The 27,896-nt window shown below is 35.7% G+C and overlaps 2 protein-coding genes across 2 annotated transcripts; both read left to right on the top strand.

Moving 5' to 3' along the window:
- Nucleotides 1-11,487: 11,487 nt before the first annotated feature.
- On the top strand, nucleotides 11,488-13,692 carry LOC145595179 (F-box/kelch-repeat protein At3g06240-like). The gene has a single exon (XM_081651559.1). The coding sequence runs from the start codon at nucleotides 11,658-11,660 to the stop codon at nucleotides 12,765-12,767; it is 1,110 nt and encodes a 369-aa protein (XP_081507685.1). The 5' UTR covers nucleotides 11,488-11,657; the 3' UTR covers nucleotides 12,768-13,692.
- Nucleotides 13,693-15,943: 2,251 nt separating this feature from the next.
- LOC145594000 (putative disease resistance protein RGA1) lies at nucleotides 15,944-18,913 on the top strand. Its single transcript, XM_081650348.1, has one exon. The coding sequence runs from the start codon at nucleotides 15,950-15,952 to the stop codon at nucleotides 18,911-18,913; it is 2,964 nt and encodes a 987-aa protein (XP_081506474.1). The 5' UTR covers nucleotides 15,944-15,949.
- The last annotated feature ends 8,983 nt before the right edge of the window (nucleotides 18,914-27,896 follow it).

Below are 27,896 nucleotides of genomic sequence, written 5' to 3'. Positions count from 1 at the left end.
CACGATCGTTGATACCCTGGTTGAGCAGCTTCCGCTCAGCAAGAGTGACAAACTCGTCAAAAAGATCATCGGCTTCATAAACAGCATCCTTGAGTTCTTCAATAAAGAGCCGTTCTTGTTCGGACAGCTCTTGCTTGGCCTCAGCATCCTTGAGCACGGCTTCGATTCTTTTGACAGTGAGACGGAGTTCATTGAGTTTGGATTTGTAGTCAGCAGTGGAGCAAATCTTATTAAGCTGATCACAATCCAATGCTGCTAACAAAGTTTGAGCAACAGAAAGGATTGTCCCAACATCCATTGTTGAATTGATTGCAGAAATTTGTGTAAGAAAGATGACAGTAAAAGTAATGGGGTGATAACCAAATACCATCCAAGTAATTGTATTTGAGCAATTATTGACATCACAATTATTGAATCAATAAAGTCACTGACCACCCATGTTGTAATTGCTTCATCTTTTCCATGTTTAAAGTTGCTTTTTCAATTATTGAATCAATAAAGTCACACTAGTGGTAATACTGATCAATGGTGACACTTTTATTACAGAGTGGTATTCAGTAAGTTGTATTTTAACTTTCACTTTTAATAGGTTCATAGAATTTAAACCAAGCAATTTTATTCAGATACTGAGTTTATGTGAAACAATAATGATACATATTGAGATTATGGAAAACGAATTACGGAGTATAACACAATGAACATATTGTGCAGTAAAAAGAAAAATCTAACGAGTTAATTTAATTTAAAAAAAAAATTCATAATGTGTCCCTAAATATTTCACGGACCATTATACCTCTGAAAATGTTTATTTACCTTTTTAACTCCATGTAAGGGTTATGGTTTAATTACATGATAACATTAATAACAAGACAACGAAAGATTGTTGCATTATGTGCGTGTTTTATTTTAAAGTAGTTCAACTAAAGTTTAGAACATTGTACAAATACACAATATCCAACACATTTATCGTCTATGTGCAAATATCTTTGATAAAATATTATACACAAACCGGCATAGGATATAAAGAAAATTCATAATAATTTTTCGCAAAGGCTAAACGAAAGGAGCAAACTTTTAATAGGCTTTTAAATTTTAAGCAATTTAAATTCAGGTTAATATGAAAAAAAAAAAAAAAAAAAATGGTAATTGCATATCTTTTCCACATCTCAATTATTTCCTCACTGACCCAGCTAGGCAGCTAGCATCTTGTTTTATTGCCCCGTCAATTATTCACAATTGCACACCAGACACCATGGAGTACAAATGTACGATAGTGATTTATGAACCACAATTGTACAAGATGGACCAACCTTTCTTTCTTTCTTTCTTTTTTTTTTTTTTTTTTATTTTTTGAAATTGTTGGTTCTTTCTGAAATTAGACAACTAGATGCATTTACTTTTGTACTTTGTGTAGTTTTTTGTATAATTTTGTAGGCAAGTTTTAGGGTCTGATCTTAATTGAGCTGAACTAAATTAAATTGAATTAATTGGAGCTAAACTAAGCTGAACTGAACTAAATAGAGTTGAAATGAATTGTTTATGAGATAAGGAAATTAAGAACTGGACTGATTGGAGCTGAACTGAACTGAAATTAAGCTGAATAGGCCTAGAACTTTAAACTTTCAAGTGTTTCTTTGAATCAAATAAGAATCAAATTTTTAAGGAGAAGTTGTTTAACGTGTTAACTGTAGGAGTTTATAGGTACTACGCAGCGGAAATAACATATATGAATCATATTCAATAAAGTACCTAATCCAAGGATCACATGCATAACACACAAAACACATAATCATACCTTTGAAGCGTGAATTCCACGAAGCTATTCGACAGGCAAATCAGGGAGAGAATAGAGCCCCAAGTGTTGCTCCTCTACTTAGTCCACGAGATTCGAATGAGCCGTCCACCAATACTAGATTGGTCGAGTGATTGAGGAAAACCGCGATCACCACCTTTTCGGACAACCGACCACCGCACGAACCACCACCACCACGAGACACCACCTGTAACACCCCAATAATTCTCCCTTTTATAAACCACTTACTTTAAATAAAATAGTGGAGAACCATTGACATGTTACCGCCACGTGTTAAAACGTTAAGGCTTTATCAAAGTATTGCAGCGGAAAACCTAACATAAGTCTTTAAAAATAACACAGTTTAGAAAACGAATAAGTCAAAGCTTACAAATTGGAACCATATAAGGCCCTTATTTAAAACCATACCAATAATCAAAGTCCAAAACATAAATGAAATAGCAAAGCATAAATAAGTTCAACACAAGAATCGAATACTCTCAATCACACCAATCCCTTGACAATACGTATGTCAAATCCCCGAACTTCACATCATCAAGCTAACCTGTGTAATACTGCTCCCCAATAATACAAGTGTAATAATTGGATCATCACAGGGTGGGTCATTGAAAGGCGAAGGCCATGACCAAAAGAAAACACACACAAAAGCACGCAATCAGCAAAGCTGAGTACATACAAGCTACAACGTATAAAACCTAGCATGCTCAATCAATTAAAGTAAATAAACATACAACACGAATTCATTAATCAAGTCTCCACACTTAGACAATTCAATTGACTCAACATACTTTACTAACCAATTCCAAACACTTGACTCATCATATTCAATTTAATTAATTTAATTTAGTTTGGAGTAAGCAATAGACCAGGTTGTCCAATCCAGGTCCCAAATGACCATTTGAAGTAAAAGTTTAGCGCGATGCAAGAATGGGCGCGACTCCATTCTCACAAAGTTAGTCTAGGATCCCATCTAACTTTCATTATAAAATAAAATGTAATACCAAAAGAGAAGAGGACATGTTGATCAAACAAGCCTCGAAAAGCCACGGGCTACCACCGTGTACCCCAACCCATAATTGTCAATACTCTAGAAGTGCACGCTTTCCAGAGTTTTATTGCTCATCCATGTTTCACTTTACGTGATTACAATTTTAATTAATAGCCGACTCAATCAAGAAGACCATACATAACAATCATACATCAATTCGTTTTTAATCTTATTTAGGACAATGGTGATCACATCACAAATTAACCTTTAATTCCATTAAACTTCCAAATTATCCAAAATTGTTGAACATAGTCAACTCACCTAGCCATTTCGGCTTAATCCACCTTTACTCAACATACTAACAAGTTATGATTGAGTAATAAATAAATAATAATAACCTTGTGGAATAATTAATAAATTCATTCCACTTAAATCATTCAATTCCAATCCTTTAATAATCCAAATGTCGTTAACAAACCAATCCAATAAAATATGTTTGTATCAACATTCCATACAAACAATTAATCCAATATAATTCAACATGTTTGCATCCATAATTCCATACAAACATAATCAATTCACCAAAAACGTGTTTCATAAACATAAGCACATGAATTAAATCAATGTGTAACCAAACAATTTCCATCCAAGTGTTCCCTAATCATGAAACTAAGTTCTTTTCTTTTAGTACCTAAACATGATACTACTTATAACGAAGTAGACATGTACGTACCTCGTACAAACAATCCTTTGAGCCACTTTTAATCACTTAAAATTCTCCTAGGGAATAATCACTTCCTAGAAAACAACCAACAATTAATATTACTATCCCAAGTAATTTCCAACAATATAATATGATGAAAAACTTATTAAAATAAAAAAAACATATTTATATGCTTAATTAACTTTAAAAATAATTAATTTTATTAATCAAAATCAAGGATAAAATTTTAAGCATAAAAAACTTCGTTAAAAATGAAAAACTGCCCGAAAATCATATTTAGAGGCAGAATTTGGCCACGAGGTGGTGGTGCTCACTACCAATGGTAGTGAGTCTTTATTAAAACATCGTTTCCACATGGAAAACACTACTTTTTTGTCAAAATCGGATGAGTTCAGAACCTGATCGGGTTTAAAACGGGATTAATATTAACGAACCGAAATATAAACATTAAAACACGAATTTACGTGTTCAAAATAATCTGGAAACTAATTAGTAATATAATCACCAAAATTTCAAAACATCATTACTATAAAAGCCCTAAATCAATTATTCATAAAAACCCTAAAATCATGATTTTCAATAAATTGAAACCCTAGGTTTATAATTCATAAAATATGAAATTTATAACATAAGTATAATCTGAAATTTATAACCTTTATACCATTAAAATATAATTTAATACTAAAAATATAATCTTTATACTAAAATCAAAACCCAAAACAATTAAATTAACATTAAGCAAAATAATGAAACAAAGAAGGATGAAAATAAGACTAACCTTTTTGTGTGGGAAATTTTGGGGATGTATGGGGTATTTATAGGAGAGAGAGTGGTGTAGGGTTAGTTTTAAGATTGGGCCTCATAAAATTAATGGGCCAATTAAGAAAGGAAAGTGGGTTTGGTTTGTTTGTTGGACATAAATTATTGAAAAAAAGTTCATAAAAAGTTTTGTATAATAAAATCGTTCATCAAACCCAAAAATAATTTGAAACTTTTGAAATTAAATCCGAAAAAAAATACAAATAAATATTATGAATAAAATATAATTTCATTAATAATATATTTAAAAATACGGGGGATTACACCACCGGCGCCGGGATGAGGAGAGAGCCGTGAGAGAGGGAGTATGAGAGGGGTTGGTTTCGTGTTTGCTAATTAGGGTTTGATCTAATTGATCAGTAAAAACCTTACATGCAAACCTAGGCACCTGGTCTATTTATAATCTCATTATAATTAGAGTAGGGCTTGAGGCCCAAAACCCTCTTCTAATCCCCTTATGGCCGGCCACCTAGAGTGATGAGGCCCATGATGGGCCTCGTCCTCTAATGCTCGATCTAGCCCCTTTGTGTGACCTTATAGGATCCGTCCAATTGGGCTTTGGCCTATTTTACTAGTCCAAAGATCGTAAGTACCTCTAGTTATGGCAAAATAACGACCCAAATGTCCGGACTTAATTATCTCCATAATTTGATCCAACTATATATCTAGTAATTGCACACGACGAAGACATAACTCCTTCATTAACTTCCTAGGAAATAACATACTCATCACTCTGGCTCGGTTGGTATTTAGCATTCGTGGAGAAACTTACATGGAAAATTGATTTCGTGAAGAGTTGGTAGGTTAAATCACTCTCCATGTCTCATAGGATTTACCTCCGAAGGCAGTCTAATTAAATGTAAGGAGACATCTATATTTTGGACCATCCTCCCTCAAAAAAAAAAAAATAAAAAAAAAAAAAATAATAATAATAAATAAATAACAATCTTGTTAATTAGAAATTTGGATGGCCCTATTTTTTTTTTTTTTTTTTTTTTTTTAATTTTTTTTTTTTTTTTTTTTGCAAAAACATAATGTATGGTGATTGTAGTTAAATAACTCAAATGAGCAGCATCCCATTTCGCAGCACAAACGTAGGACATTCCTAGCTTAGCATTTCTAGCAGTAGATAAATAAAAGTATATAGTTAAATCAAAATTAAAATAAAAAAAATACTACCTGAACTGAATTAAAAGGATGGAGCAATGGAAGCTAGCTAAAGCAAATTACCTGAGCTAGCTTGGTGGCAAATGTTATTTTGTCGAATAGTGATGTGAATTGGGAAAATGAGAATGAGTTCGATTCAGAAGTTTGATGAATTGGATTTGGATAATAAGTGATTCCCATGTCCATTAGACCATTACGACTATATTTTATTTAAAGTGAGTTGAGTGATTAAAAAATTAAAGGATTTTTCTATATAGTAACCCTGTTAATTTCACTTTTCTACGTCGTGCCTCAACATATATCACTTTTCACACTGTAACTCGAATGTACATTTTGTTTCCGTACGGTAATCTTGTCGTTATCCCGCTGTTAAAAATTCCATTAGTGAGGCTCACTCTCAATTTATTAATTTTTTTTATTGATTTGCGCATTGGAAAATGTTCCATTAAAGGTTTTTGGGGCTATTTTGGTCCTTAAGTACCCAAATTGAGCTCAGATTTGGCAAAAAATAACTTAAATGCTTCGTTTTGCTTATTAAGTAATGTCTGGATTTCCGTTAAAAAAAAAAAGTAATGTCTGAATTTATGTGTTCACGTTTTAATACTTATAACGAGGCATTTACATGGTTTTTTTGGAAAATCTGAGTTCAATTTGGAATATCTTAAGGATCAAAATAGCCCCCAAAACCTTTAACGGAACATTTTATAGCGCGCAAATTGATTAAGAAAATATTAATAAATTGAAGTGGGCCCTACTAACAAAATTTTTGACGGCAGGATAACGACAAGGTTATCGTATCGAAACAAAATGTATATAGGGGTTACAGTGTATATATAGACTGATATATGTTGGGGCACAACGTAAAAAAGCGAAACTAACAGGGTTACTATATAGAAAAACCCAAAATTAAAAGATACTCCTTCCTTTTCTACTTAGTTGACGCGTTTAATTTAGGCACTTACTACGTATGTTAAAGAGAGGAAGAGAATGAGAGATAATGTTATAGCAAGTGAGGTACATTAATAAATTCAAAATATAAAACTTACCCAAAAAGAAAATGTATCAACTACTTGTAAAAATAAACTTTCTAAAAATGAATAGATGTCAACTACAAAAAGGGAGGTAAGTATTAAGATTTGGAAGTTTTATTACTCGTATTATTGTTTTTATTAGAAATCATTTATCACATCATTCACATACTCCCTCCGTGTTTTTTTAAGTATTACAGTTTGACCAACACATAGTTTCACTACTAGAAAAAGGGTCATTTCCGACAGAATGCTTCCGACGGACATGAAATTCCGTCGGAAACATCAGAATTTCCGACGGATTTTTATTCCGTCGTAAATTTACAACAAAATAAATCCGTCGGAAAAAATATGCTTTCCGACGGAAAATTCCGTTGGAAAGTTAAATTTCTGACGGATTTTAATTCCGTCGGTAATTTCCGACGGAATTTTCCGTTGGAAAGTTAAATTTCCGACGGAATTAAAATCCGTCGGAAATTTCCGACGGAATTTTCCGTTGGAATAAAATTATATATATACAAAAAATTTCAGCCCTTTTTTAAAACCCTATAGGCCTAAACTCCTCCTTCATTTCATTTCCATCCTCTCTCTCTTCTGCCCCTGTCTTTCTCTCTCTTCCTCTGCCCCTTCTCTCTCTTCCTCCGCCCCTTCTCTTCTCCAGTTTCTCTTTCTCTTCTGCTCCTCTCTTATCCTCCATCTCTTTCTCCACCATCTTCTCCTTCTTTCATCTATTTCCTCATTTCTATTATCTTAATTGGTGTTTTCCATGGCCGAAACTAATGGTTTTATGGTAAAATTCGACCATGAAAAGTGTAGATCTACACTTTTTGTGGTCGAATTTGGCCTATTTAAACCAAATTCAAGAATTCAAAGCAAATTTTTTCAACTAATAAGGTATGTTATTCGAGTCTTGAATTTTTTTTTTTGTTTTTTTTAATACTTTCGGTTGTTGGCTTTTCGGTGTGGTTGTGGTGCCTTGGTGCCATGGTGGTTTGGTCAGATCTGGGTCGGTTAGGAGGGTGGGTCGTATTTTAGGGTGAGGTGGGTTGGGATTTTTTTCGGGTTTCTGGGTGTTGGGTTGGGATCTTTTTCGGGTTTCTGGGTGCTGGGTTGGGATTTTGATTTTTTTTCTTTCTTTCTTTTTCTTTTTCTTTTTTTTTTTTTTTTTTTTTTTTTATTTAATTTTTGGGTTGTGATACTTTGTTTTGGTGGTGGTGGTGGTTTTAGGTGCGTGGTGGGGTGGTTTTCTTAGGTGGGGTGGTAGATCTGGCTCGTTTGTGTGGGTTAGGGTTAGGTGGATAGGGGTTTTGGTGGTGTGGGTGGTGGAACAGGACGAGTTAGGGGGGCTAAGGATATGGGTTAGGGGGTTTGTGGTGTAGGCTGGTGGTGGGGAGTTAGGGCTGGTGTAGTGGCGATTGTTTGATGTGGGTGGTAGCGGCAGTGGTTCGATGTTTGAGTAAGGGTGTAGTTGGTGGTTGGTGGTGGTTGATACGCCGTGCCGTGGTGGCGCGGCGTTTTTTTTTAATTTCTTAAAAAGCGTTTCCGACGGAATTTCCGACGGATTTTCTTGGTGCTGAAAAAAATTTTTCGACGGAAAATTCTGTCGGAAATTCTGTTGGAAAAATGTTTCCGACGGAATTTTCGTCGGAAAAAGACAAATTTCCTACAAAGGCTTTTCCGACAACCGGTTACGACGGAATTTCGTCGGAAAGGTGTTTTTCGACGGATTTTGGGGTGGTTTCGACGGAATTTTTCTGTCGGAAATGACCCTTTTCTAGTAGTGTTTTAGGCAATTTAATTGACTTAAATAAAATAAGAAGTAAGTGGGGTAGTTGGAGTATTAAAAAATTGTAAAACAAAGATAGTGGAGTTAATAGTTTATTGAAAAGTAATGAATGTGAGAGGAGGGATATAATTAAAAAAAAAAAAGTAGTAGTGAGTTTGGGTGGGGATAATGAGAGGAGAGAGATATAATATTTTAATGTAGCTTTTTGCCAAAAAAGAAGTGTAACACTTATTAAAACACGGCCGGATTGGGCAAGTGTAACACTTAAAAAAAACACGGAGGGAGTAAATTTTTTGTAATTTTATATACTAATGAAGTTAATGATATAAGTATTTAAAAAAAACTGAACGAAAAATTAAAAGACAAGGTATAATCTATCTATCTAATCTGTTTATCGCTAAAATAACCTTAGGGCCTGTTCACATTTACTTAATTTCAGTTCAGTTCAGCTCAGTTCAACTCCTAATTTCCTTCTCTCATAAAATATTCATTTCAGCTCAGTTCAGTTCAGCTCCAATTAGTTCAGTTCAGTTCAGTTTAGCTCCAATCAATTCAGTTCAGTTCAGCTCAATTTAGTAACGTGAACAGGCCGCTAGTCCTAATTGGGATAGTTGAATGTGTTAAGTTGCTTCTATCTTTGTATATTCCCTCAATTTTTGAAGTGTTCCAATTTGATTGCAGCATATGCCGATGCTGAATTTATCAATCTTAACTATCAATAGTATAAATTATAAACTACCATTGATATTCTGAAATTATTTATCAAGACTGATACAATAAGTTTACACATGATCTTAAATTTTTATATTTAGGCCCCGTTCACTTTCTTATTGTTTGCAGAATTGAAATTATTTTTACGGAAATGAAATTGTTTTGCTAAACTTAAAATATTTTTACTGAACTGAAATTATTTTTGCTAAACTGAAATTATTTTTACTGAACTGAAGTTATTTTTGCTGAACTAAAATGATTTTTATTGATTTTCTATTTTATTTCTTCTTTATAGTTATTGAATTTTACTAAAGTGAACTTATTTTTTTTTACTAAAGTGAACTTATTTTTCTGAACTGAAATTGTTTTAACAATTATTTTAACTTAATATTATATTTTTTAAGGTGAAGTGAACAGGGCCTTAAAGATGTATTTTCTTGGATATTTAACTTTTTACTCTCTTCGTGTTTAAATAAATAAAAGGTAGACTTTTTGTTCTATTAGTCTAATTCACTTTGACTAGTGTTTGAGATTTATACGTAAGAATAAATATAGTCATGTGTGTGCTTATTAGAGTCGTTTTAATGAATAGTTTATTAATGTTAAAATGTTATAAATTTTACTTATTGATAGTTAAAGATATTTTTTGACGATGTTTTGTAATGGCATACATGCACAAGTGAAAAGTTTCATTTATTTAACATGGATTGGAGGGAGTATTTAACTTGACTTGCTTCATTATTTAATACATTTGCTTGCCAACTATTGCATAATTTTAACCATCAACTAGTATTTGGGCCCACCAATTCAGGCGATGCCCCGGAACATACATGGGCCACGGTTGATTATTGATATACTTTTTACCTTACTCAATTTTCTTGTAATCAAATTTGTTATTCGTATAAGTATTTTGTATTCAAAAGATAATATTTTGTATAAAATATCGCATCTAACTTTAGTGGTAGGACAATCACTAGAATTTTAGGTTGCATGTTCAAATCTTATAGAGAACTTTTTTCCTTAAAAATGTGGAGGAATTGTAAAGGAAGAAAAGTTAGGCATTTGTAAATGCATAACATTGATTAAAATATTATTAAAACACATGATATAGAGAGAAAAGATGAGAGAGATAGGAAAAGAGAGGCCTGTAGGTGAACCCCACCTATTTTTTAGTTGGATTATATCACGTGATGGGGGACCACATGTTGATTGTTCAACTGAAAGTTTATATGGTACCATTGAATCCTCAGTGGTACAATGGTACTATTTAGCATGTATAATACCAATATATGCATATATAGTATCACTGTATATTCAGTGGTACCATTTGATCATCCAATGAATGATACCAGAATATGCAATCGTTTGTACATATGTATAATTACATGAATACCCCTTGTTATGCATTTGTAAATTAAATGCCTAGCTTTCCTCCAATTCTGGTTTCTCAAAAATATGTGATATTAAGAGAAACAAATGAAAGGGGGAGCCATGTGGTATAATGATAATTTAAGTGGGTGAGGTCGCGTAATGAAAAGGTTTATGTGGTATATAGACCTACCAATGAATAAAAAATAGACATTGAAAAACTATTTATTAAAACAATTTTAACAAAATCTCACATGACAATTGTTTATGGAGGATTCTCCAACTTCCAGCCTAATTTATATCAACCTATACACATATGGCTATATATGTCTGGTGTTGTATGGACCTTAGACTATAGGTTATGTTGTTGTATGCATCCCGTTAATAAATACTCCCTCCGTTTGTAAGTACTTGCTTCATTTCCTTATTTATAAAGCTTTATAATATTTAATTAATTTCTCTTATCTAGTGGATCCACCATGAATCATATTTTATTAATTTCATATTATCTCTCCTCCAATTCTCTCCACTACTTTTGATTTTTACAATTTTTAATTCTTCCACCAACCCCACTACCTCCATATTTTATTACTTTTTTCAATTTATTTTAAAACCCCGCACATGGAGAAATGGAGCAAATATTTTAAAATGGAGGGAGTAGTGTCATTGATTGAACCAAAAAAAATAAATATGTGGTGTCATTGTGATTTGTGACCAAATTTACTTAATTTTATATTAATTATAATATGCTACCACCATTTTTAGTTAACATCTTTTTATTATCACACTTGCCAATGTACTATTTTAACGATTAATATTTCTCATTATCGATATTATAAAATCATATAAGTGCATTTTAAATTAAATTTACATTGAAACGATTCAAACAAGGTCTCACATGATTGTATGTTTTATCGTAGTTATAAATGACAAACGATAGTCAAAGTGTAGTTTACGAATAGTGCAAAACTCAAATGGTGTCAGCTAAAAAAGTGGTGGAACTAAATTATGTTTAGTTGATTGTAGCGGTTTATATAAACAATAAGACCCAAACCTGTATTTTAAGGTAGGGTCCAACAGGGTCTGGGTAAGTCTTGAATCAACTGCCATCCTTTTTAGCTGTTTGTGTTTGCAAAACTGACAAAGATTTACTAGCATTTCATATTCACTATTTATTTGATATGATTCATTCAGTTATCTAAAATTCAACACTTCTTATTGATTTTGGGAGATTGCCACCAGTTTTCCCAAAGATGATCCATCAAGATGACATCTTATTTGACATACTTTCACGACTACCTGCTAAATCCATTGGCCGATTTCGGTGTGTTTCAAAACCATGGAAATCTCTTCTAACGCAACCCCACTTCATCAAAACCCACCTTTATCGAACCAAATGTCTTCCTAACCATGATCAATCACTAATCCTTGTTTCTGAGGAACCCCATTCCCTGCATTTAACCCAATTGAGTAATGCCCACCACCTGTTCGACGAAATCACCACTTTTGCTACCAAGCTCTGTTTTGATGATCTTCGTTTTGGTTCCACCCTTGTTAATAATCTCTGTTCTTGTGATGGGTTAGTTTTTGTTTGTGACGAGGAAAGCACTATGTTGTTGGTAAACCCGACAACGAGGGCGGTTAAGGAGTTGCCGAGTTCGCCGTATGCTCTTGATCATCATACTAGTTTTACTATGTATGGACTTGGGTATGATTCAGTTAGTGAAGATTATAAGGTTGTTACGCTTTCGTATTATGACACTGATAATGAGCATGAACCTGATTGTACTGAGATGTTTGTTAATGTGTACTCTGTTAGAAATGATACTTGGAAGAGAGCTGAGAGTTCTCCGTATGATCATGCTGTTGGTCATCTTACTTCAGGGGTTTTTGTTGGTGGGTGTATTCATTGGCTTGCTAGTAAGACGTTGGATTACTCGTCTGTTATTGTAGCATTTGATTTAGAGGAAGAGAGGTTTCGCGAAGTGGCACCACCTAGTTCGGTTGATAGGAAGAAGTTTGTGTTTGATCATCTTGTGGCGCTTGGTGGGTGTCTTTGTATGTTTCATTTGGGTGGAAGTTGTGAAACTGATGTTTGGGTGATGAAAGAATATGGTGTGGAAGAGTCTTGGACCAAATTAACAATCATTGACCACGAGAAGTCGGAGTTCAGGCCAGTGTGTTTGTTGGGGAAGGAACAAGTGGTGCTTGTGAAGGACGAGGAGACGGCTGATGAGAAACTGGTGATTTATAATTTAGAAGAAGGAACTTTTAAGAACGTTGTAGTTCATGGCATCCCGAATGGATTTCGTGTTGGAGGGACCTTCATGGAGAGCCTTGTCTCGCCTCGTTTAGAATATTGAAGCTTTGGAAGAAAGCTAAGTTAGTAAGTAGCTACTTGGTCGTGGAGAAGCTTGTGTAGAACATATTTTTTTGCTTATGCTGCATTTCTCTTGCATTGTTTTGGTGTTTCTGGTAATCAAATTGCTGCATGTTATTTGGCTGCTAGTTAGCGCTCATGTTTGTAAACTTGGTTTTGAACTTTCACAATGAAAGAAACAAAATAAACATATGCGGATGGAGGATCGATCCTTGCTTTGTTCCTTAGACTGAGGAAAAGATTGAAGAGTCTGGTGATATGCAGTTGCTGCATCACTTGAAATACAACTAGCTCATTGATGTTGTGAGTCTAGTTAAGGAAGATAAGTCTCTCAAAGTGCCACACCTTTGTTTGGTTGATGGAGAGAAGTTTTTGCTTGATTTTTTTCGGAAAATGCTTGTGTTTGATTGTCTTGTATTGCTTGGAGGGTAATTTTGTGGGTTTCCTACAAAGTTCCTGGCAATGGGTGTGTAAATGCTGCCTGGATGATAAAGAATATGGTATCGAGGAGTGTTGGACTAAATTCTTGATATTTGGTTATGAAGAAGTGAATAGGGCTATATTTTGTTAGGGAACAAATGGTGCTGGTGATACATGAGGAGACCACTGCTGAGGAATGGATATGTTCAATTTGGAAAAAGGACTTTCAAGGATATCATAGTTCATGGCAGTCCAGATGTTTTGGGGGTTGAATGCAGCTTCTTGGAGAGCCTTGTCTCCACTCATTGCGTTACTGATGTTGGCTATTGGGGAGCGTATGACAGCTAAGTATATTTTTCTTTCTAATGTTTCATTCTTTCTTGTTCTGTACATGAGTGTGAAATTAAGTGTTGCCAAGTTTCTTGAAGACAGATTGCTGTTTTCCCAAAAGAGACTTGTAATGTTTATATTGTTGTATCACGCTACGATCAAAATTCCTTAGCTTGCTTTTGAGTAGAACCTTCCTAAATATGGCAGTTACGTTTTTTCTTACACACTCATGTGATTGGATGAATTGTGAGGTGCTGTTGAATTTGCTCTAATTTCTTATGGTTTATACCAATGGTCAAGTTTATATTTCTAGAATGAAAAATGCAATCATGCTAGTATTTTAATTGCTACTGTCATATGCCTTGAAGGTTACAGGCTTTTCAAACAAATGTGGTCTAGTAACTATGTTCTATGTTGTTTGTGTACTGCTAGACATGCCAAACCTAGAAAATTCATTTCCAGCCAAATCCTTTCATATGAAGTGTAACGACACTGTAGAATTGTACATCAGATACCCCTATTTAAATCACTACTTTGAGAAAATGAGATATATATAAATTATAAACCTTTTTGTGAGTGTATTGATTCTTGCAGTAGATAGGCCACGACAGTCTGACAGATCCTTCTAAGGTGATATGTAAGATTCAGTTTATGTGTTGTGTGCTTGAGAAGTAGAAAAATTCCAGCAGGTATGCTGTCTGTCAAGAACTTCTGTAATTTGAATCGTGGTATTTGAATATTTTCTTGCATACTTCTTTCTTAGCATAGAATATACACATGATCAAAGGATTAAAGCATAGAGTATGTATAGTCCATGCTAAGTATGCTATCCTGTTTTCAGAAGGGCTGGAGTGCTGGCCTCCTAACTCACCAAAATCAAACTCCTACTCATTTTCCCAATTCTCTATATTCACCAAGTTATATGATTCACACAACCTGTTCGACAAAATAACAACATTTGCTACCAAGTTTCAGGTGCTATTGAGTTTCTTTTGATTCCTTTATACTTCAGAATTTCAGATTATTGATTTTGTTGATATTTACTATGGAGTACATTATAATGCGATCATCCTCACTTTCCATTCGTAATTCCCTCAAATTCACTCAGTTAAATAATGCACACTACCAAACTCATATTGATGATCACAGTACAATTTTCCCTCGTTTCGTGTTGAAATTGCTTCATGTCTGTGATAGATGATTCTGAATTTTCTGAAACTGGAGCTGGGGACTTTGAGCTTGATCAGTTGGCCAAACTCGGTTTATGTCTGTGTTTTTCCTTCATATGTTAGGGACACATGTAAGTGTTGTGTATAATTACGTAGATTTAAATATTTTTTATCAAATTAATGTGTACAAAAAGTAGCGTTCAAATTAGTGCGTTAGAAAGTTGAAAAGTCAAAATAGTAAATCTATTATGAAACCCACAGTTATATCACTTATATGTCAATTTATTTATTTATTTATTTTTTTGGTAAATAATCAGTAACTTCACCAAAAAATCCATAATCATTTTCCCAATTATCTTGATCATCCTATATCACCGAGTCGTATAATGCACACCATCTGTTGTCAAAATGATAACATTTGTTGAGTTGAAATAGCTTCATGTGATAGATGGGTTGGTTTGAATTAATAAACCCAATAATAAGGGAGATTAATCCTCAGTAGTTGTTTCACCATGTTTAGACTTGAATTGGGTATGATTTCTCATTCTTTAACTATTAATTACCATTTCTTATTCACATATCACATGTTATCACAATAGTTTATTTTCGAGAAGAGAAGTTTGCTTTGTTTTTATTTTTACTTTGTATTAAAATTGCAACTTCATGGGGAAGAACAAGTCACGTGGTCCACCATGCCTACACATGATCCATCTGTTCTGGAACAACTAAAATATATGGCTAACCAAGAGAAAGATGAGCCATATCAAAACAAAGATTATTTATTAGACTAAGTTGCTTTAAAGTTACATTTCATTATTCACAAAGTTGTTGAAAATAGAGTCGTTGTTCCATTATTTAATCATAGACCAAGATTAGTTAGTAGAACCTTGCCATGAAATGCGGATATCATGTTGAATTGGAGTCACTAAAACCATTCCCACTCATTTTTTTAATTTGGTATTGCACAGAATTCTACCAACTCCTCTTACAAATTTTAAATTGACCAATTGAAGATGCTTTTATTTTGGAAAAAATTGCAATTTTCACACAAGGACCACCTTCTTGTAAGCAGCCCCATATGCTTCGCAGGTAATTCAGATCATTTTTTAAGACTTCCAAGATTGACTTCCTAATAAAGCCATCAAGTTCGGTATTGTATATTCACTATCACTCTCCTTTACTCTTTCACTCACAAAACTCTCTCTCTCACACTCTCATTTTCTCTGTCTCTATTCTGCTGCCTAAAATGGATATTGGAACAGTCATGTCTGTTGCTCAAACCTTGTTAGCAGCGCTGCAGTGTCCTCAGCTCAATGAGATATGCTCCATTGCTGGCTACAAATCCAAATTTGATGAACTCCGTGCCACCGTCGTCAGAATCAAAGCTGTGCTCAAGGATGCTGAGACTAAGCAAGAGCTGTCTGAACAAGAACAGCTCTATATTGAAGAACTCAAGGATGCTGTTTATGAAGCCGATGATCTCTTCGATGAGTTTGTCACTCTTGCTGAGCGGAAGCAGCTCTCCAAGGGTATCAAGGTCCGTGTGCTTTCTCTTTTCACCAAGTTTGGTACTGCTTACAGTATGACTCAGGGGGTTAAGAAGATCAAGAACAAGCTGGATGCTATTGCTGATGACAAACGCTTCAGCTTGAGCATTGATCCTCAGCCTATTAAGAATCGAAGGCTTGAGACCTGTTCTTATGTGTATGAAGCTGATATCATTGGAAGAGAGCTTGAATTGGAGAAGATCGTTGGTGTGTTGCTCGATTCCAATGTTCAACAAAATGTTTCTTTCCTTTCTATTGTGGGGATTGGAGGGTTGGGAAAAACAGCGCTTGCCCAACTTGCGTATAACGATGCTAGAGTCACATCTGCATTCCCGTTGAAGTTGTGGACTTGTGTCGCTGATGAAGACCCGAAATCGCTGGATGTACAGGGTGTTCTGAGTAAGATTCTAGCTTCAACTACAAAACATAAGAATCATAAGATGTTTGAGGGTTGTAGCATGGATGGCTTGCAAAGCCAACTTCGAGAAAAACTTGCTGGAACTAAATACTTGCTTGTTTTGGATGATGTGTGGACTGAAAATTATGAGCAATGGCATACACTGACAAAATATTTGATGGATGGTCAAAGAGGAAGTTGGATTGTGGTTACAACACGTTCACTACGGACTGTAGAAATCATAAGATATGGTCCAAGGCTCGCTCTGCAAGGCTTGTCAAATGAAAATGCATGGTGCTTATTTAGAAAAGTAGCATTTGGATCACATCATTCAGACCTTCCCGAAGACTTGGTCAAAATTGGTCAAAATATAGTTAAGGGATGTGCTAATATCCCTCTTGCAATCAGAGTAGTAGGAAGTCTTCTCTATGGTCAAGAAAAAAATAAGTGGCTTTCAATTCAGAAGCTGGGATTAGCTGAAGTTGAAGAAAGCCAAATTAGCATTTTGCCTATATTGAAGCTTAGCTACTATAAGCTTGAATCTCCATTAAAGACATGTTTTGCATACTGCGCAATATTCCCTAAAGATTATGTGATAAGGAAGGAGACATTGATAAGACTTTGGATTGCACAAGGCTACATCCCATTTAATGATCTGCAGAGACTGGAAGATCTTGCTGAGGAATATTTCTCAATCTTGTTGCAGAGATGTTTCTTCCAAGATGTGAAGAAAGATCTTAATAATCATACTACATGTAAGATACATGATTTAATGCATGATGTCGCTCAAGAAGTGGTGGGAAAGGAGATTTGCACAATAAAAAGCATGGATGGGGATATAGACAAAAAGGTACGACATCTCTCTCTTACACAAAGTGAATCTTCAAAATTTGTTTCCAATAAGACCCACATACGCTCATATCTTCAAGTTGAAGATTTTTATACAGATAAGAATCTCGATCAGTTTTATGTAAATGCATTAGTAGCTAATTCGAAGTATTTAAGGGCTTTGGACTTGAGTAGATCAAATATCAAGAGTTTACCAGGCTCAATAGGTGATCTAATACATTTGAGGTATCTAGACCTCGGAGACAATAATGAATTAGAAGCTCTTCCTGAATCAATTACAAAACTATATAATCTTCAGACTTTAGTTTTATCATTTTGTAAATTGAAGGTGTTGCCAAAGGATTTGAGAAAGCTGGTAAAGTTGAGGATCTTGCAATTAGGTGATTCTGATGAGCTGAAATATATGCCAAGGGGCATGGGTATGTTAACTTGCCTTCACAATCTTGATACGTTTATAGTGGGAGGAATGAGTCTAAGTACGAAAGAGGTGTTTGATGAGCTGGAAGATCTAAAAGCTTTAACAAACCTTAGAGGTTTTATTGATATCAGAATCCAATTTATGAAAACAAGTACAAATACTTATAAGAAGATAAATGGAGGAAGGGAGGGAGGGTGCCTTGGTAACAAGGAACATCTCAAAGAAGTAAGCTTATCATTTGTTGGTGATGAGGATGTAAAGGGCAGGGAGGAGTATGATGAAGCAATGATGGAAGCGTTGCAACCAAAATATACTAATCTCACGTTTTTAGTAGTGGAAGGATATCGAGGTGTGAGAATACCAAATTGGGTCAGGGAAGATAACTTGGCAACCATTTTCCCCAATCTTAATTTTATGAAATTTGAAGATTGTTTGAATTTGCAGTATTTGGGACATTTATGGCTTCCTCGATTGGAAACATTAATGGTAGAGAATTGCCCAAACCTAACTGGTATTCTGGAGTGTCCTGCAATAAATTGGCTATACTTAACCAATTTCAATGATAGATTGGAAATAATCAACATTGTTTCCAATCTTAAGGAGGTGAGAATAGACAACTTGGCATGGCTTGATTCTCTGCGTTTTCAGAGTGGTGCGAATAAAGCTAATATGAAGAGTTTTGCATGTCTCTCTGCCTTGAAGGTGTTGGATATTCAATATAGCTCTAATTCAAGTCTATCAATGGTAGCCGCAGTGAGAGAGCTTCCGTTTTGTCACTCCCTTCTCTCCTTGACGTTTACCTCAGTCTCTCATATGCCGAATTTGCCGAATTGGATAAGCCACTTGACTGCTCTCCAATACCTTTACATTTGGGGTTGCAAAGAAATGGAATCAATGCCGAATTGGATGTCCAAACTCACCTGTCTTAGGGAACTTAGAGCATATGGCTTCTCAGCACGCCTAAAAGAAAGATGCCAAGAATCAACTGGAGAGGATTGACCCCACATTCAACACATCCCTTCCATTTTCATCCGGTAAACTATCGAAATTTCATCTGTATTGTGAATTTGGTGTATTTGCTTTGTTTTTTGTAAATAAATATGAATAACTCATTCTTCCCCCTTGTACAATGCCCACCCCCTGTTCAACGAAATGTCTTCTTTTAATTTACTACAAATCTCAAGTTGCTGTAACGAAATTGTGTGAGTAGTATGTAACGTAATTCTTACTGAAGTGGCATCCTTACCTACATTATTGTGGATTTTTCTTTTTGCTGAGTTTCTTAAGACAAAGTTGCATCATTTGTATGTAAATAATTTGTCGCTGAGTTTTTTAAGACAGAGTTGCATAATTCTTACATGATTGCCCAACTGTTAAGGAATAGGGCTAACCTTACTGAAGGTTATGAACTCATGAAGTCTTACAAAGGTAAATTGTTGTTGCTTGCAAAAACCAAAGGAAAAAAAAAAAATTGTTTCATTTGTTTATAAGCCATATATTGATTTGTATTTAGTATATACTATTAAATGATTAAAAAAAAATCTTACAAAGATACATTGTAAGTGGGTAGCCAAATGAAACAGGGAATTGGAAAATATTTTATTAGTAAATATAGATTAAGCAAAGATCATTTCTGTTGACTATAAAATTTTAATTTTGTTTGGCAAAATTCAGTTATAAATTTTAGTCAAATCTTAAGGCTGGATGTTAGTAGACAGTTGATTAGTCGAATTCAGCAGATCTAGGGATGTTCTGTTTTCATTTAACACTTGAGTTGCAGGGAGCTTCATGGAAAGACTTGTATGTGAACAATCTACAGGGGAGGACTGGTCCCTCATTCAATGCAACCCCTCTATTTGTTGGGGATTTTGTGTTTACAAGGGTCACAAAGAAAATTGCAAATGAAATTAACTGAAAAATATTCGAGGCGTGAACGGGATCACTTTCTCAAAAGTATAATTCCGATCCTAACCTTCAACCGGGTATCACGGAAATTTGCTCAGGATATATAACGAAAAACAATTGCAATTACAAGTAGGATGATTACAATACAATATAAATAAGCTTTTGTGATTTGTGATGATGAACAATAACTTGCAAATGGTTTCAAGAGAATGAGAATAAAACTGATTTATTGAAGTTATATCAACAATATGAACTATCATATTTATATCAAGAGCAATAAACTAAGCAAAACTGAAAAATAACCGCCAATATTGCCCTCCGCGCCCTGCCAGGCAAGAGAAACCAAGCAACCCATAAAATTATGGGTGCTCTCGCGCCCGACCAGACGATGACTCTTGCCCTACTGGGCAGTAACAACATTTAATTTTCCTTTGCTCTCGCGCCATATCAAGCAGAGACCCGCCCTACTGGGCGGACTACGAATGGTTTAGTTGAATGTAGCAACTTATATAAAGAAGACACATACCTGTATTTTAAGGTAGGGTCCAATAGGATCTGGGTAGAGTCTTGAATCAAATGTCATCCTTTTTTAGCGATTTGCGATTTACCAAACATATTAAATTATGGTGTGCAAATAAAGGTGGGCATCGTGCCGTGCCGGGCCACCGCGGGCCGTGTCGTGCCACCTTTTGGCATACCCCAGCCCACGGCAAGACATGGCCCACGTGCCTAGCGGGCCGTGTAGCATGCCACCCCGGTTTTTTCAATTTTTTTAAATAAAAAAACCGATATTTATTTGTTTTGAATAACTTTAAATGAGTATATTAAATAACTTTATTAATTATTTATGTTTTTGTATTATTATATTACTCCCTCCGTTTTTAAATACTTGCTCCATTTCTGCATGCGCGGAGTTTTTAGGAGAAATTAAAGAAAGTAATAAAATATGGAGGTAGTGGGTAGTAGGGAGAATAAAAAATTATAAAAAGCAAAAGTAGTGTAAGTCTTGGAGGAGAGAGTTTAATGTTGTGTGAGGAATGAATTAAATAAAGTAAAAGCTTTCCATATTAGGAAATGGAGCAAGTATTTAAAAATGGTCGTAAATGAATATTGGAGCAAGTATTTAAAAACGGAGGGAGTACTTATTATAATACTCTGTATTATTTTTAAAAAAGCAACAATGCATATAATAAAAAATTTACGAGTGCGATAAGATGATAACACAAAAATTGATTAATAACCTATTTTATTATATGTCGCCAATGTCGGTACGATAAATCGGTAACGGGCCATGTGTAGGAGATTATAGGATGACATTTGATTCAAGACTCTACCCAGATCCTATTGGACCCTACCTTAAAATACAGGTATGTGTCTTCTTTATATAAGTTGCTACATTCAACTAAACCATTTGTAGTCCGCCCAGTAGGGCGGGTCTCTGCTTGATATGGCGCAAGAGCAAAGGAAAATTAAATGTTGTTACTGCCCAGTAGGGCAAGAGTCATCGTCTGGTCGGGCGCGGAGTTTTTAGGAGAAATTAAAGAAAGTAATAAAATATGGAGGTAGTGGGGTAGTAGGGAGAATAAAAAATTATAAAAAGCAAAAGTAGTGTAAGTCTTGGAGGAGAGAGTTTAATGTTGTGTGAGAAATGAATTAAATAAAGTAAAAGCTTTCCATATTAGGAAATGGAGCAAGTATTTAAAAATGGCCGTAAATGGAAAGTGGAGCAAGTATTTAAAAACGGAGGGAGTACTTATTATATTACTCTGTATTATTTTTAAAAAAAGCAACAATGCATATAATAAAAAATTTACGAGTGCGATAAGATGATAACACAAAAATTGATTAATAACCTATTTTATTATATGTCGCCAATGTCGGTACGATAAATCGGTAACGGGCCATGTGTAGGAGATTATAGGTACTAAATGCGGAATTAACATGAATCATATTCATATAGCACCAAACCAAGGATCTCATGCATAACACATAAAGAAGTAAGAATTATACCTTTGAAGCGTGATTCCACGATGATCGAGCAAGAACAATGGGGAGATAAAGAACCTCAAACGTGATTCCTCTATTCAGTCCACGGGCACGGATTAAAGCCTCCACTAATGCTAGTTAGTCTCGAGAGAACACTTCTATCGATCTTCTACGGAGATGGAAGAACAATCAACTAGGCAAGGAACACCGTGCAACACCACGAGGGCCACTAGGGTGGCCGGCCGTGAGGGGAGGTGAGAGAGAGGTGGCGTGTGAGAGAGGGAGGAAGAGGGTCTTTGGATGGTGGTTGCTTGTTTCACAATTCACTGTAATGTTAATTGTGACTTGTCTCCAACCCTAGGCAAGGCTATTATTTATAGATCACATCTCTAAATAATAGCCCAAGTCCAATTCCAAGCCCACTTCTATTCCTACTCAAACTATACCTAGCCCACTCAAGCTTATGACTAATTGATTGCTCATGAGGCCCATAAATGGGCCTCTAACTTGCTTTAACCCAATACCCTTGTGTGTGACCAACATAGGATCCACTCTAAAGGGCTTTGGGCTATTTGACTAGCCCAAAGATCATCTCTCATAGTCTAGCAACAGATGATGACGCCCCAATAGAATGAACTTATTATCTCCATAATAGTGATCCTTGATATATCTAGTAATTGCACTTATCGAAGACACAATTCCTTCAATCTCCCACTTGTCTGAGACAAGTGCGCAATATTCAAATTCCTTAAGTCGCTTTGTGTCGATTTGATAATATGATTGCATCTCATGCTAATCCATATTAATCCACAAATCGTTTCTTGAAATCTGAGTTAGAATTACAAAACAAATGTTTACTATGTAACACATTTGAGCACGGCCATGCATTTTCTGAATTCTCCCTCTTCAAGAGGCCAAAACATGACACATTCCTAATTTAATAGGTAGACTCTATCCAATCTTGTGGCAACCAAAGCTCCCACTCAATTTCTGAAATAACCAGGAAACACCCTTTATAATCTCCAGTTACGGGCAGACGTTTGAATGTACCACAGTTACATCATCCATTGAATGAAATCAATGTTCCACTCATGTCAAAGGAATCCACTAATATATCCGGAAGTCTTATACTTGAACTTCAAAGTTTGGTCTATAGTTCGATCCTGCATCATTCATGCATATCTATGTGATTGACCGAGCCTTATCACTATGCTCCTATAGCCCATGAAACCGAGCTATCCAATCAATCTTACATGCTAGTCCATTCATTGAAATCATTTATGTCCACTTTAATGATTTCGAACTAGGAACTTAAATAATATATGGATCTGTTCACCTGTGGGGTTTCATACACCAGGTCTGCATCGAATGCACAACCTGATGAGCCCATCAATCCACAATTATTTTTTTTTTGGACATTTCATTTAATTTTGAAACCACAATTAAATAAGAGAAGAAAATAATTTCCAATTAAACATAATTCTGCAAATAAATGTATTACATATGTAATTTGTTTTCTCAAAACAAAAACAATTTCTAATTACACCATTCGCTTCAATCCAGTTGCACTAGTATGCTTCTCATGCTTGTGCATTGGAAGGGGTTTAGTAAGCGGATCAGCGATGTTCTCATCCGTGTGAATTTTGCTCATCTTGACATCTCCTCTGTCAACGATCTCTCGAATGAGGTGAAACTTCCTCTCTACATGCTTGGATTTGAAGTGTGACCGAGCTTCCTTGGATTGAGCAATAGCTCCATTATTGTCACAATATATCTCGATACCCTTTTGAGAACTTGGTACAATATCCAGCTCAGTCAAGAACTTCTTTATCCAAACAGCTTCCTTGGCTGCTTCAACAGCAGCCAAATACTCTGATTCTGTTGTAGAGTCTGCGACAGTGCTTTGCTTCGAACTCTTCCAGCTCACTGCTCCTCCATTCAGACAGAAAATATATCCAGATTGGGATCTGAAGTCATCCCTGTCTGTTTGGAAACTCGCATCCGTATAACCATTGACAACCAACTCATCCTCGCCACCATACACTAGAAACATTCCTTTCGTCCTTCTCAAGTACTTAAGGATGTTCTTGGCAGCTGTCCAGTGTGCTTCACCTGGATTTGCCTGAAACCTGCTGCACATGCTTAAAGCATATGCAACATCCGGCCTTGTACAAATCATGGCATACGTTATCGATCCTATTGCAGAAGCATAAGGAATGATAGCCATACGTCTCATCTCATCTGGCGTAACCGGGCCTTGAGATTTACTGAGCGTAATGCCATGGGACATGGGGAGATGACCTCTCTTGGAGTTTGTCATCTCGAACCTGTCAAGAACCTTATCAATATAAGTTTCTTGACTTAGTCCAATCATCCTTCGAGACCTGTCTCGATGGATTTTGATTCCCAAAATGTACTCAGCTTCACCTAAGTCTTTCATGGAAAAACAACTCTTCAACCATTCCTTGACTGACTCAAGCATTGGTATGTCATTTCCCATGAGAAGTATGTCATCTACATACAAGACTAAGAAAACTACGCTGCTCCCACTAAACTTCTTGTATACACAAGGTTCCTCTTCACTTTTGACAAAATCAAACTTTTTGATCGCTTCATCAAAACGAAGATTCCAACTCCTGGATGCCTGCTTTAATCCATATATGGATTTCTCAAGCTTGCATACCTTTCTAGGATTTTCTGGATCTTCAAAACCCTCAGGTTGTGTCATATACACTTCCTCCTTCAAGAACCCATTCAAGAAGGCGGTCTTGACATCCAGCTGCCATATCTCGTAATCGAAGAATGCGGCAATCGCTAGAAGAATCCGAATGGACTTAAGCATTGCTACTGGGGAAAAAGTTTCATCATAGTCAATACCATGAATCTGTCTGAACCCTTTTGCAACTAGTCTTGCTTTATGGATGTAGGCATTTCCATCCTTGTCTGTTTTAATCTTGTAGACCCATTTGCAACCAATGGGTTTTACCCCATTAGGCAAGTCAACTAGGGTCCACACTTTATTTTCAGACATTGACTCCATTTCGGATTTCATGGCCTCAAGCCATTTATCTGAGTTGGGGCTCACCAAAGCTTGCTTGTAGGTTGTGGGTTCCTCATTCTCCAATAAGAAGATTTCAGAATCCTCAGTTAACAGAACATCGACAAACTGTTTGTTTTTGATTCTGTCAGACCTACGTGGGGTTGGAGCAACAATAGAAATTTTCTCTCCAACTCCTTGAAGATTTTCGCATGAATTAGATTCAAGTGGGGCGATAGGAGTTTCGCTAGTGGAATTAGCTTGCTCCGACGCATGATTACTCGTTTCATGCGCCCTCGCCTCTGATGTGGTGTTATCCACATCCATTTGTTGCTCGTCTCGAATTTCTTCGAGAACCACTTTACTCCCACTTGGCTTTCTAGATAGAAATTCCTTTTCTAGAAAGACACCATCGCGAGCAACAAACACTTTGTTATCTTCGCGATTGTAGAAGTAATACCCTCTCGTTTCTTTGGGGTAACCCACAAAGAAACACTTGTCTGATTTAGGGTGTAGTTTATCGCCTTGTAAACGTTTTACATAGACTTCACATCCCCAAATCTTGAGAAAAGACAATTGTGGAGCTCTTCCATTCCACATCTCATATGGAGTCTTTTCTACAGCTTTGGATGGGCTTCTGTTTAGTATTCTTGCAGCTGCTTCTAATGCATATCCCCAAAAGGATATGGGAAGATCAGTAAAGCTCATCATGGACCTAACCATATCTAGTAGAGTCCTATTTCTCCTTTCTGACACTCCATTTAATTGAGGTGTCCCTGGAGGTGTTAATTGTGAAAGTATTCCACAATTAATCAGATGTTCATCAAATTCTTGGGTTAAATATTCGCCACCACGATCGGATCGTAATGCCTTAATCGTCTTCCCAAGTTGATTTTGTACTTCATTCTGGAATTCTTTGAACTTTTCAAAGGCTTCCGACTTGTGCTTCATTAAGTAAATATAACCATATCTACTTAAATCATCAGTAAAAGTTATGAAGTAGCTAAATCCACCCCTAGCTTTTGAACTCATTGGTCCACACACATCTGTATGTATGAGTCCCAAAAGATCACTAGCTCTTTCACCTATACCCGTAAAGGGTGACTTAGTCATTTTCCCAAGCAAGCATGACTCACAGTTTTCAAATGATTCATAATCAAAAGAAGAAAGGAGTCCATCCTTATGTAATTTTTGGACGCGCTTTTGGTTAATATGTCCAAGTCTACAATGCCATGGGTAAGTTGGGTTTGAACCATCTGTTTTCTGCTTTTTATGATCAATGTTGTAGACATGAGTTGTATATTCCAAAACATACAAACCATTAATTAATCTAGCATTAGCATATAACATGTTTTCTTTCGAAATAAAACAACGCTTGTCTCTTATTTCAAATGAAAAACCTTCAGTATCTAAAACTGGAACTGAAATAATGTTTTTGGTAATGCTAGGAACGAAATAACAATTATTAAGTATTAAAATTAATCCAGAAGGAAGTCTCAAATGATAACTCCCAATAGCAAGTGCAGCAACTTTTGCTCCATTTCCTACTCGAAGTGTCACTTCTCCTGGATCTAGCCTCCTACTTCCTTTCAAGCCCTGCACGTCATTAACGATATGAGCACCACAACCGGTATCAAATACCCAAGTGGAAGATGAAGTAAGATTTATTTCTACAACAAAAACATCAAGTAACTCCTTACCTTCTGTTTTTACTGGTGTATAATGGGGACACCCTGGTGTATGGACTTGCCATCCACCGCAATAGAAGCACTGGCAATCTCTCCTAACCAGGTACTCCTCAGCATGGTTAAGTAGGATGTTGATCAAATTCACTGTTGATCCCTCATCATTGTGAGAAAGTCTCACAATGTCAAAACCAGCATGGAGCGAGAACAAGATAATGTCACGTGCATAGTCATCATCAATCGGTTTCCCGAGAACATCCATTTGGTTGATCATATCAACCAATTCTGTGACATGCTTCCTCACTGACTGACCAGGCAAGAGTTTCTTTGCCATAATGTTACTATGAATCCGGTATGTCTCATACCTCAAACTGTCAGCCCAGGAATAGTAAATCTGAGGGATCGAGTTAACGATCTCTCTAACATGTGGATCGTTTGATCCTCCGCTCCCCAATGCCCCCATGCCACCTCTGCAGATAGCACGAAGACATTGATATAAGTTGGTCACTTCATACCTTCTGAATTTATTATACCAACAGTTTGGTATAGAATCCAGTATAAGGTTCTTGACCTTTATTGCATCCAAAACCAGTTTTGCATGCAATGCAGGATCCTGACCAGGAGCACACTTGTTCTCAACGGGAACATACAGACGAGCATCAAGCTTAAAGCTTGTGAGAACACTTCTCAATTCGCCCTCCCATTGCCTGTAGTTTCTGAGATTAAGCCTTAGATTGAGTTTCATTGGCAGTTCTGCGTTGTCATATAAGTTATTCATCTACAAACAAAACAAAAACGAGGCAAAATTCAATAATTATGTTTAATAAATTTAAAGTACCATAATTTTAGTTATTGGTGACTTTAAAGCATTTATTCAATATTAATTGATCCCTATTGAATAAAATGATTCCAAGATCCTTTATTTGTGCAATAATTAACCGGACTGAGGCCCTGCCATCAACCATTACATTTTCAAGGTGAGTAAACTCTTTACTGATTACAACTCTTGTAACTCTTGGTTGAATAATTAATCATCACATGTTTAATTATTACCCTTAGCTTCAAGGTTCTAAACTGAGTCTTTAGGTAACCCTGTTGAATATAACCAATTAAAAGTGTAGAACGTGATCTACCCCCACTTCCCCAAGATATATTATGACGCTCTGCTGAGGCCGACCCATCACAAACGATCAAGGTTTTCATCGGGTTTTTAATTGGAAAAGCTGCATCAATATTTCTGGGATCTAGATTTATTATGTTGTGATTTTATAGTGAACTCTAACGCATCATCAAGCAACATAAATAAACCTAAACATGCATAATCTACTAATGCAATAAAACATGACATAGTATGGCCCCTTAATCCTAA

Source organism: Chenopodium album, chromosome 19 (genome assembly GCF_948465745.1).
Source record: "Chenopodium album chromosome 19, dcCheAlbu1.1, whole genome shotgun sequence".
Lineage (NCBI taxonomy): Eukaryota > Viridiplantae > Streptophyta > Magnoliopsida > Caryophyllales > Amaranthaceae > Chenopodium > Chenopodium album.
This window is presented reverse-complemented; position numbering and strand designations above follow the sequence as displayed.

What these genes read in the sequence shown, in the direction of transcription:
- LOC145594000 (XM_081650348.1), top strand. Translation starts at nt 15,950, where the DNA reads ATGGATATTGGAACAGTCATGTCTGTTGCTCAAACCTTGTTAGCAGCG.
- LOC145595179 (XM_081651559.1), top strand. Translation starts at nt 11,658, where the DNA reads ATGATCCATCAAGATGACATCTTATTTGACATACTTTCACGACTACCT.